This window comes from Zea mays, chromosome 2, assembly GCF_902167145.1.
Source record: "Zea mays cultivar B73 chromosome 2, Zm-B73-REFERENCE-NAM-5.0, whole genome shotgun sequence".
Lineage (NCBI taxonomy): Eukaryota > Viridiplantae > Streptophyta > Magnoliopsida > Poales > Poaceae > Zea > Zea mays.
The window spans coordinates 29,535,161-29,547,009 of NC_050097.1; the positions used below are offsets into that span (position 1 = coordinate 29,535,161).

General features: G+C 41.7%; 1 protein-coding gene across 2 annotated transcripts; it reads left to right on the forward strand.

Moving 5' to 3' along the window:
* Positions 1-963: 963 nt before the first annotated feature.
* Positions 964-3,440, forward strand: LOC100193568 (uncharacterized). Of its 2 annotated transcripts, none has more exons than XM_008668968.4 (5): positions 964-1,188; positions 1,404-1,436; positions 2,266-2,346; positions 2,784-2,888; positions 2,968-3,440. In XM_008668968.4, exons 2-5 carry the CDS (start codon positions 1,422-1,424, stop codon positions 3,022-3,024), a joined length of 258 nt encoding a protein of 85 aa, XP_008667190.1. In that variant the 5' UTR covers positions 964-1,188; positions 1,404-1,421; the 3' UTR covers positions 3,025-3,440. The 2 variants fall into 2 exon arrangements, with proteins under 2 accessions (XP_008667190.1, NP_001132149.1); NM_001138677.2 differs by having other exon boundaries at positions 1,016-1,188; positions 2,982-3,422.
* Positions 3,441-11,849: the final 8,409 nt, after the last annotated feature.

The following is an 11,849-nucleotide window of genomic DNA, read 5'->3' on the forward strand; positions in this document are numbered from 1 at the left end:
GATTTTTTATCAATTTATGCTACACATTGTATGTATTTATGGATCTGCCATAATTTTTGGATCTGCAAAAAATAGAAACTTCATGTATTCAACTCCTATAATATTTGGGATCTACCATAAAAATAGAATCATGAATATAACGCACCAGAGTTATCAACCTCTCTCACAAAGTTTGGTATTTACGCACGTAGCTGGGTGATTTTACGCTCAAAACTTAAGGTTTTTATACTCGAATATGTAGATGTGTCTACCAGTGTACCACATGCGGTGTTCCGTATTGCATAAGTAACAAGACAATGTAGCATAATTAGTATCAGTGTATATCATAAATTAGTTGTAACGAGCTTAGCTGCATAGCTGTTATAGCGATCCTATATTTATGGAGGAAGTGCAGCGTTTAAAAAAGATTTTATTGTTTACATGCATGCCAGTCAATTTTCATTCATCGCACATTCCTGTCATTTTAAATTTATGCGCATATAGTATGAAACATATTTTTACGCAGTGTACTGGAATACATAAATATTTGCACTATGTAGCATAATTAGTATCAACAAATATCATAAATTGGTCCAACAATCCTAGTTGCATGGCTAATTGGTCTAATGATCCTAGTTGCATCGTTGTTGGAGCAACCCTATATTTATGAAGTCATCAAATTTTTACGTGCATGTAATAGAAACAAAAATGTGATACAAAATTTATTTACATACAATAAAAACTCACACGATTTATCATATTTATCGGATCTACCATAAAAAAATAGGATCTTAGGATTTACATGTATGTACGCACCGAGCATGTGCACGTGGTCGAGTGGCTCTGAGTTTTCTCATTTGAGCAAATATCTCAAAATTGTTGTCACGAAGTTGCACTGCACATATATTCAGCAGTTCTATAGTCTGAGTTTTCTCGTTTGGGCCTTTAAAATTGGTCCAACAGGTTTATTGTACAAGCAAACGAGGATCGGCCCATGTGATAGGCCGACCCAACACTACGACCGCCTCTCTCTTGCGTCGGCAACAGCAGCGCAGCCAGTAGCCCATTACTCCTTGCTCCACGCCGCCGCTCGAAACCGGCAGAAGTTTAGAAGAACGGGGAGGGAAGCACGCCCCCAAACGTTCCGAGGTTTCGCCTCTCGGAGCGCACCAACGCCACCCGGAGCGACTCGCCACCGGCGCGGAGAAGGTACAAAACCAGAGCTATACTGCCGATCTGGGCGGTCTAGGGGCGCGTCTTTCGGTTAGGGTTTTTGTTTACCTGCAAGATTTTTCTGCTTCACTAGTTCCTAGCTTTCGTCTAGCATCAGGAGCAAATCGTCTAGATGCGGACTTGATCCTTTGCGTTTTTTTGGCGCGTGTCAGCTTGGCTAACTGGGATGCTCTTTGTTTTCCCCTTCGCAGGAGGGCGGAGGCTAGGCGATGGCGGACGAGAATGTAAGTTCCTCCCTCAGTGCAATTCGAAGATGCAGGTTTCTTGTTTGGATTTGCTGATGTCCTTTTAGAAGCAGAGATTACTCGGGGAACCCCATTTTTCTATGTTAGAATTTTAGTTTAAGATACACTGGAAGGCTAGCTTGTTAGTTGAGGTAGAACCTCTTTTTTTTTGTCTGAGTTTTTTGAATTGTCTAATCCCAACAATTACATTTGACGAAAGTACTGCCTCCGTTCTCGAATATTTGTCGTCCTCTAGTTCATTTTTGAAGTACTACGCGACAAATAAAAAAGAACAGAATACTTACATAGTTAATTGTTAAATGTTACTTACAATATTTAAGCAAGGTGCTATTTCCATACGCTTAAAATTGTTTTTATCTGCCACTTATGTGTGTTATATTTTTCGCAAGAGAAGCATCACTAGTCGTTTGAACCAACAAGTAAGGAGAGACTGGTCCCAGTAATTGATTTACAACAATCTTAGTAGCTAATCTAGGACTTGAGCTCATTTGCGGCATCAGTCAGTTAAATAATACAGATGCTATTGTCGTGCTTGCAGTTGCAAATATGTTCTATACCTTGTAAAAGATCCAAAACTTTTGATTTTGTTATGAGCCAGAATTCCAGATTGCTATTTGACCAGCTTTTAAGAGCTGGGTGTGAGTATCTGACCAAAATTTGGAACGTTGCCTTCATGAGCATAGATGTAAACAATGACAAGTTAGAGAAATCCACTTTTTGGTAGAATCGTTGGAATGCAAAATCTGTGCCTGTTGCTTTTCCGACTTCTGTCAATACATAACTCAGCCTCTTCTCTGACTATTTACAGGAGGCTGGGAAGAAAGAGGAAGAGGAATTTAGCACAGGCCCTCTGTCAGTACTAATGATGAGTGTTAAGAACAACACCCAGGTATGCAATTCCCTTCCTGTTATTTTGCTAGAAACTTATGTGCATTGTGCTATTAGTTTTTGTTCTTTGGGTCCCGCACAAGTTTGAGGGTACAGGTTTGGGAAAACCCTTTTGGTGAATGGGAATGACACTGTACATGACTGAGCTCCTGCTATGCACACTAGTTTATGTCGTTTTGCTCCCAATAAAAAACCTTAATGTTCATTGTTGCAGTAGAAAAAAAAACTGTCTTGTATAGCTTCGTGAATGCTGCAGATATTTTAAAACTTATTATGCTGTGTTCAAAGTAGCAGTTGTTTTGATGTAATTCTTCTGGTCTTATTCTCTCCGATAATTTGATACTTAAGTATGTCCTCACCGTTATGATGTCCAGCCACTGTATTTTGCTTGTAATTAGTCAATAGAGCTAAAACTTGTTGTTTTCCTGATGTATTCAGGTTCTCATCAATTGCCGCAACAACAAGAAGCTGCTTGGCCGGGTTCGTGCTTTTGATCGCCACTGTAACATGGTGCTCGAGAACGTGCGGGAGATGTGGACAGAGGTAACGAAGTCTGCTACCAGACTTGATTGACTCCCATGATTCTACAAGGTTTTAATCTGTGGAAGTGCAATGATCCTAGGACTTTCTTTCCAGGTCCCCAAGACTGGCAAGGGCAAAAAGAAGGCTCTGCCTGTGAACAAGGATAGATTCATCAGCAAGATGTTCCTCAGGGGCGACTCGGTCATCATCGTGCTGAGGAACCCCAAGTGACAGCCCAACCGGAAGCCAGGTCTCTGTTGAAAACTGTAGCTTATGATGTATGTTGGGGATGATTAAGGCCTTGTTCGTTTACGTCGGATTGCAACCGGAATCATTCCAGCTAATCAAAGTTTATATAAATTAGAGAAGTAATCCGGCTAGGAATCGTTCCAACCCACCAATCCGATAGAAACGAACAAGGCCTAACTGGTTATCTTGAACTGACGTTCATGTGGCATCGCAATGGCACATGAACATACGGCGTTCCATGAGTTTGTTAACCGGAATATGAACCTACCACCTGCGGTATTTGATCCCTGAGTGTTGAGTTTGCACTTCTGCTTATTATTGCCTTGCCCCACCGTGTTCATTAATCGTTACATTGGCGTGGAATATTTTCTGGTCCTGATAAAGTGCTAATGACTTGTATGTCCGTGGTGCGCTGTCGACGGGAAGTTCCAACTTACAGCAAAGGGTTTCTATTTTGCTTCAAGCCTTCAATGGCGGTGGCGGATCCATGAGAAACCTAACGTTCTTTGATGGGACGTGCTCGCAACAGACAGTCAGCTATGACTGATGTGATGCACTACCGTCTACCAAAATTTAATATACATGTACAGTTAAAGGGAGTTTGGGCTGATTGCATTACGCCACAGACCACACTCAACAAGCTCTCATCGAGTCTGTAACTCTGTACTCAGTACTGTTCCATCCGGCCTGACCTGAGCTATTTGTATGCTGGCATGGACGGATAGAGTCTGGATATTCTCGGACAGTCTAGATTGACGTAATTATTTTTATTTGGTGAACTTGTATTTGTTGGATCAAGTTATCATTTGTTGCCTGCGCTGCGCTGGAGGGTTCATATGTCAGCCACACCAGAGCTTCAGTTGGCTTCGAGATAATTGTCATTATGGACGAAGAGAGAACTGGATTCGATGAAATAGAGGCGTTGACGTTGACTTCTCTGTTTTGGAGACGCAGGCGACAGACAAACTCCAAAACGGATACGAGACAACACTTGGCGCTGCGTAAACAGGTATTAGTTTCTTGTCCCCGTTTACCGTTCCCGTGCGCAGACGCCGTCTGGCGTACTCTTCTTGTCTCCGTCGCCGAATTGGACTGCTCTCGGGGTGGACATCGCTTGCGTCTCCGTCTCCTCTTGCGGCTCCTTGTGGCGTTGCGGCGGTGAGTTCTCCTTCTCCGCCATTACCAGACCCATACATTTCTCTGTCTTGTATGGTTATCGTCTCTTCTCTGACCGAACCCGGTTGTGAACTTAGGGTTTATCTGATTTCGGATCCATAGATTTCGATCCGTTTGGCATTTCGCCAGACTCCAACGCTCTTCTCAACTCCCCCGATCTAGAACCTGTGATATCACCGTTTACAAATCATGGTACACCAAGTTCATCTGCGCCACTATTGCCATTGGGGGAAATAGGTGGCAGTGAGGTGAGGTCAATTTACATACATTGTCTCGCTTATGTCTTTAATTGTGAAAATAGTCTTGGATGCTCCTGCATTGTCTTTAATTGTTAAAATAGTCTCGCTTATGCTTCGATGCTCCTGCATTGTCTGTAATATAGGAAGTTCAGAGGATTGATGGGAAAACACAACTGGACTGATATTCGATTATAGTTTCTGATGTATTGGATGAAGTGAAAGCATCTAGGCCCCTGGTTGGTTTTAGTGATTAATGACAACGTAATATTATATGTGACTAACGTGTGTTTTGCAGAGACAAATGGTAAGTTAGGTCGCATGACAGATAGAAGTACTACAACGGTGAAAACAATCCCGGAGATAAGAACTCGAAGCGATGGCTAAAACGACGAAACAAAAGGTGAAGGTCTACGGAGTCCGAGTGTCAAGGAGATGTGGACACTCGCATTTTAGTTAGGTCTTTTATTCTTTTTTAGCCGTACTATAAAGAGGGGTTGTCGATGAGTAGTTTGACAAAGAGAGTTCTAGTGTAGTGTTGGTGCACAATCACACTCATACACAGTGCTAGGTGTCACTCTAGAACTCACACTCAAGTTAGAACGAAAACCGATTTGAAAATCAGCTGAAAAAACAAGAGTTAGTGTTTGTGGTCTTGGGGCACCGGACTGTCCGGTGTGCACCGGACTGTCCGGTGCACCCTCTGCCAGGTGGGGCCAGGCTGGTCCGCGGCAGAGGCTTCCCCTTCCCAGAAACCCGAGAGCGCAGCTTTCAGAGTTGAATTTTAGTGGCACACCGGACACCGCACCGGACTGTCCGGTGTGCACCGGACAGTGGACTGTTCACTGTCCGGTGCGCCATGAGTCCAACGGCTCTCTGTCAGATCTAGCCGTTGGAAACGACCGTTGGCGCACCGGTGGCGCACCGGACTGTCCGGTGCGCCATCGCGCAGTGAAATGCCTGTAACGGCTAGTTGGTGGGTGAGGGCTATTTATACCCCCTCCACCCACCATATTCAATGTCTTGCACTCCACATTTATTCCAGCACATTGCTAGAGCATTGCAAGCACCAAAAGCCTAGTGAGGAGATTAGAGAATCATAATCCGCGCTTGTTCCTCATTAGCGCTAGTGAGAGCCACCTAGAGCGCACACCACTTGCATTAGGCTTCTCTTGGTCAAGCGAAAGTCTACGGCTTGTTACTCTTGGTGATCGGCATCACCTAGACGGCTTGGTGGCGTTGGGAGCTCGGTGATCACCGTGAAGATCTTGTTGGTGACCCAACTCAAGTTTGTAAGCGGTCTCGAGGGATCCACCGCGCCGGAGTGGCAAAGGATCATCTCGTAGTGAGCACTTGGTTCTTGCGAGGACCAAGGGGGAGCGATACCCTTGCGCGGGTGCTCCAACGAGGACTAGTGGAGAGTGCCGACTCTTCGATACCTCGGGAAAAATTGGAGGAGTCTTCTAAACCTTGCTTTACATTCCGCACTTAATTCAAGCACTTTACATTGTGTATTTGTTTAGCAAGTATTTGAAGTATTATCTTAGCTTTGTTACATTTCTAGTATTATATTCTTAGTGCTAGTTGTTGGGGTGAAGTTGGGCTCTTGTTTAGCTCTTACTTAGGTTTTAATTAGTGTTGATTTTTATAAAAGCCCAATTCACCCCCCCTCTTGGGCATCGTGATCCTTTCAATTGGTATCAAAGCCTTGTTGCTCATAGATTAGCTTAACTGCTAGAGTTACGATGTCCGGTGGGGATGGACCTCCTCCCGTTTTTGATGGTGACGATTTTCCTTATTGGAAAATTTGTATGGAAGCATACTTAGAGGCTATAGACATTGGTGTCTATAAAGCCGCCACACAAGGGTTCCCCGAACCTAGAGATCCCACAAATCTTGTAGGTGATGAGTTCAATTATGAGAAATGGAATGCTAAAGCCAAAAACACCCTTTTTAGAGGCCTTTGCAAAGATGTGTTCAATAGAGTAAGGAATCATAAAAATGCTCATGATTTGTGGATGGACATTTGTGCTCTACATGAAGGAACTAGAAGTGAACGTGAGGAAAGATATCACATAGCCATGCGAAAGTTAAATTCCTTTGAAATGCTTACTAATGAAAATGCAAATGCTATGTACTCACGACTTAATATTCTTGTAGAGGAAGTCAATGGATTGGGGCTTACTCAAATCTCACAACCGGATGTTGTGAGGAAGATTCTCAGTGTCCTCCCAATAGACAAATATGGACACATTGTCACTGTGCTACATCAAATGGATCTTTCAGTTACCACACCTACACAAATTTTGGGAAAGATCAATGCCCATGAAATGTACATGCACATCAACGACAAAGAAGAATCATCTTCCAAAAGAAAGGATTTGGCTCTCAAAGCAAATCATGAAAGAAAAGGAAAAGCAAAAATACAAGTTGAGGAAGAATCCTCAAGTGATGATGACCTTGATGCAAACATTGCCTTGATGGTAAGGAAGACCACCAAGTTGTTGAAGAAGCTAAATAGAGAAGGCATCAAATTTGATTCAAGAAAGAAGAAGTTCTTTTCCAACAAAAGAAAGCCCATTTCTGAGATGGACTGCTACAACTGTGGTGAGCTTGGTCATCTTGCTCATCAATGTAACAAGCCCAAGAAGAATAAGTTCAAGGGCAAGAAAGAAGATGACAGCGATGATGAAAAGAAGGAAAAGAAATTCTTCAAGAGGAAGGATGGGAAGCAAAAGAGGTTCCACAAGAAGAAGAATGGAAAGGCATATATTGTTGGCGACTGGCTCACCGACATCGAATCATCAAGTGGGTCTTCTTCAAGTGAAGAAGAGAATGATGAAAAAGTTGCGGCCATCGCCGGGGACTTCTCTTCACCACCACCATCGCCATCATCCACTTCTCACCTATGCCTCATGGCTAGGGGTGAACGAAAGGTACAAAATGATATTAATATTGATGATGATAGTGATAGTGATGAAGAATTTGCTTCACCTTCATATGATGAGTTAGCTGACTTACTTAAAGAATATACTCAAATCATTAGAAAGTCAAAAGCTAAATGTGATAGGTTGAAAAATGAAAATGAATCTTTAAATGCCAAGTATGACATAGTTATAAAGGCTAGTGATGAAATAAAAGAAGAAAATAAAACTATGTCATCAACTGTAAATGAGCTCACAAACTCCCTAAAAGATGCTAAGGAAAAATATGTCAAATTAAATGAAGCTAATAGGGAGTTGCAAAGTAGACTAGTAAAGATCAAGGAAGACTATACTCAAATTAAATTTGATCATGACAATCTTCTTGTTGAAAATGAACTTTTATCTTGCAAAACACATGAGGCTATTAACCCTGTTGTTAAGCTTGATGTAGCAACCTCATGTGATGATTTGATTCAAGAAGAGCAAACTAGTCTACATGCTGAATTGACTGAAAAAGTTGAAGTCCTGACTTTAGACAACCAAAAATTGAAGAATTACTTGACTGATGCAACTACTAGAGGAAAAGTTGCTATTGAGAACAATGATTTCAACAATGAGTTGGCAGTGGATAATCAAAGGCTTAAGAATGAGGTCAAGAAACTAAAAAGTGAAAATGAACATCTTGCAACAAGTGTGCAAAAGTTCAACAAGGGTCAATACCTCCAAAATGAGCTGCTTATGAACACTGTTATGAAAAATAACAAGAGTGGTATTGGATACAATGCTTTTGTGCAAAAGAAAGCTATCACTCAATACAAGCCAAAGCAGACTCACAAGCCTATCAAATGCTTTGAGTGTGGAAATGAAGGTCATTTTGCCCACAACTGCAAAGCTAAACCACCAACTCCCTTGCCTAAGCACTCAAGACCATTTGCTTTCAATGCTCACTATGTTCTAAGAAAGGTTGCAAATGGAAAGATTAAGGTTACATTCCTAGGTCCACCAAATAAGAGTAGACCTAGACAAATCTGGGTGGCAAAGTCCTTAATTGAGAGAGTCACTGGTCCTATGCAATATAGGGCCCTCAAAACTCAAGCTTGAATTGTCTGTGAATGTAGGTGAACTACAAGACCGGTGGGAGCCATTGGGTTATTGACAGTGGATGCACACAACATATGACAGGCAACCCACGGATGTTCACCTCACTAGATGAGAATGTTGATGGTCAAGATAAAATCACATTTGGAGACAATTCAAAAGGAAAAGTGCAAGGACTTGGCAAGGTGGCAATCTCAAATGATTTATCAATATCAAATGTTCTCTTAGTTGCACCTTTGAGCTTCAATTTATTATCAGTGGGACAACTCTGTGATCTTGGACTTCAATGCTTATTTACTCCATCAGAGGTTATTGTAACAAAAATGGATGATGAATCAATGGTATTCAAGGGATTTAGGTACAACAACCTCTACTTAGTGGATTTCACTTCAGAAGATGCAGACTTAAGAACTTGCCTCTTCACCAAAGCTTCTCTTGGATGGCTTTGGCATAGGAGGCTTGCACATGTTGGGATGAGCACACTCAAGAAGGTATTAAAGAAAGATATGGTTAGAGGATTAAAGGATGTGGTGTTTGAAAAAGACAAGCCATGCAGTGCATGTCAAGCTGGAAAGCAAGTTGCTAATACACATCCTACTAAAGCTTTCATGTCAACATCAAGGCCACTGGAACTACTTCATATGGATTTATTTGGACCTACAAATTATGTCAGTGTCGGTGGCAACCTCTACTGTCTAGTGATTGTTGATGACTTCTCGAGATACACTTGGGTGTTCTTTCTCCATGACAAATCTGAAGTTGCATCAATATTCAAGAAATTTGCCAAGAAAGCACAAAATGAATTTGATTGCAAGATTAAGAAGATTAGAAGTGACAATGGCAAAGAATTTGACAACACCAACATTCATGAGTACTGTGATGAAATTGGGATCAAGCATGAAGTATCTGCCACATATACACCTCAACAAAATGGAGTTGTTGAAAGGAAAAATAGGACCTTGATCACTCTTGCAAGAACAATGATTGATGAGTATAACACACCGGAGAGGTTTTGGGCCGAAGCTGTCAACACTGCTTGTTATGCATCAAACAGGCTATTTCCTCACCGGCTACTTGCGAAGACTCCTTATGAACTGCTAAATGGGAAAAAGCCAGACGTCTCCTTCTTCCGGGTATTTGGGTGCAAATGCTACATTTACAAGAAACGCCATCACCTAGGGAAGTTTCAAAGACGTTGTGATATTGGTTTTCTTTTGGGTTATTCATTAAAGTCCAAAGCATATCGAGTATTCAACCATGCCACTGGCGTGGTAGAAGAAACATATGATGTGGAATTTGATGAGACTAATGGCTCCCAAGGAGCACTTGAAAATCTTGATGATGTAGGTGATGAGCCACTTAGGGAAGCAATGAAGAACATGCCTATTGGAGCTATCAAACCAAAAGAAGATGAAGAAGAGGTGCAAATCATTGACAGGCCTTCTTCATCAAATGTACCACAAAATGATGAAAAAGATGAGAGGCATGCAAATGAAGATACATTTGTCTCTCATGAACAAGCAAGGGTACAAGCCGAAGATGTTGATGCTCCAGGATCTTCTTCCCAAGTGGTTGACAGGAGAAATTCATCATTACTTCAAGCTCATCCTCAAAACCAAATCATCGGGAGTCCTTCACAAGGGGTTATTACTCGATCACATAGACATGCTAATTTTATTGAACATCACTCTTTTGTTTCTTGTGTTGAGCCTACTTGTATAGATGAGGCGCTACAGGATCCGGACTGGGTGAATGCCATGCATGAAGAACTTAACAACTTCACTCGTAACGAAGTCTGGACCCTGGAGAAGCCCCCACAAGATGCAAGAATCATTGGAACAAAGTGGGTGTTCAGAAACAAACAAGATGATCAAGGTGTGATTGTAAGAAACAAGGCAAGACTTGTCGCAAAAGGATTCTCTCAAGTTGAAGGCTTAGATTTTGGAGAGACCTTTGCACCGGTTGCTCGACTGGAAGCCATCCGTATCCTACTTGCATATGCATCATGCTATGATATAAAACTTTATCAAATGGATGTAAAAAGTGCATTTTTAAATGGCTTCATAAATGAACTTGTATATGTTGAGCAACCGCCTGGATTTGAAGACCCTAGATATCCTAACCATGCTTACAGGTTGTCCAAGGCGCTTTATGGGCTAAAGCAAGCTCCAAGGGCTTGGTATGAGCGTCTTCGCGACTTCCTCATCGAAAAGGGCTTCAAGATCGGGACCGTCGACACAACTCTCTTCACAAAGAAACATAACGGTGATATTTTCATTTGTCAAGTATATATTGATGATATAATCTTTGGCTCGACAAATGACTATCATTGCAAGGAATTTGGTGAGTTGATGTCGAAGGAGTTCGAGATGTCAATGATTGGTGAGCTAACATACTTCCTCGGCTTTCAAGTCAAGCAAATGAAAGATGGTAACTTTCTCTCACAAGAGAAGTATACCAAAGACTTGTTGAAAAGATTCAACATGGAGAAGTGCAAACCAATCAAGACCCCCATGCCTTCAAATGGACATCTCGACTTAGATGAGGGAGGTAACCCGGTTAATCAAACTCTCTACCGTTCTATGATTGGTAGTCTATTATACCTTACCGCATCTAGGCCCGATATTATGTTCAGTGTTTGCATGTGTGCTAGATTTCAATCTAATCCTAAGAAAGCTCATCTTCGCGCTGTTAAGAGAATTCTTAGGTATCTCAGGCACACCACAAGCGTTGGTCTGTGGTATCCCAAAGGAGCTACTTTTGATTTAATTGGCTATTCCGATTCGGATTATGCCGGTTGCAAAATTGATAGGAAAAGTACTTCTGGGGGATGCCATCTGCTTGGTAGATCATTAGTTTCATGGACATCCAAAAAGCAAAATAGTGTTGCCTTGTCAACTGCCGAAGCGGAATACATTGCCGCAGGTGCTTGTTGCACACAGATTTTATATATGAAACAAACTCTTCTAGACTATGGCGTAGTTCTAGAAAAGGTACCTTTGTTGTGTGATAATGAGAGTGCTGTTAAAATTGCTAATAATCCTGTACAACACTCTCGCACCAAGCACATTGATATCCGTCACCACTTCCTTAGAGATCATGTTGCTAAAGGAGATATTATTTTAGAAGGAGTGAGGTCGGAAGATCAATTAGCGGATATTTTCACTAAGCCACTTGATAAGACCCGCTTTTGCATGTTGAGGAATGAACTAAATATTTTTGATCTCAGAAATTTTATGTAAAATGTCAAATGGTGTTGTCACTTGCATTGCATATTTAAATTCCTTGTATTGCATCCA

Excerpts from the sequence above, each read along its gene's own strand:
- LOC100193568 (NM_001138677.2), top strand. Across the intron at positions 2,347-2,783 it reads GTGTTAAGAACAACACCCAG|GTTCTCATCAATTGCCGCAA; the intron begins GTATGCAATTCC and ends TGATGTATTCAG. Across the intron at positions 2,889-2,981 it reads TGCGGGAGATGTGGACAGAG|GTCCCCAAGACTGGCAAGGG; the intron begins GTAACGAAGTCT and ends CTTTCTTTCCAG.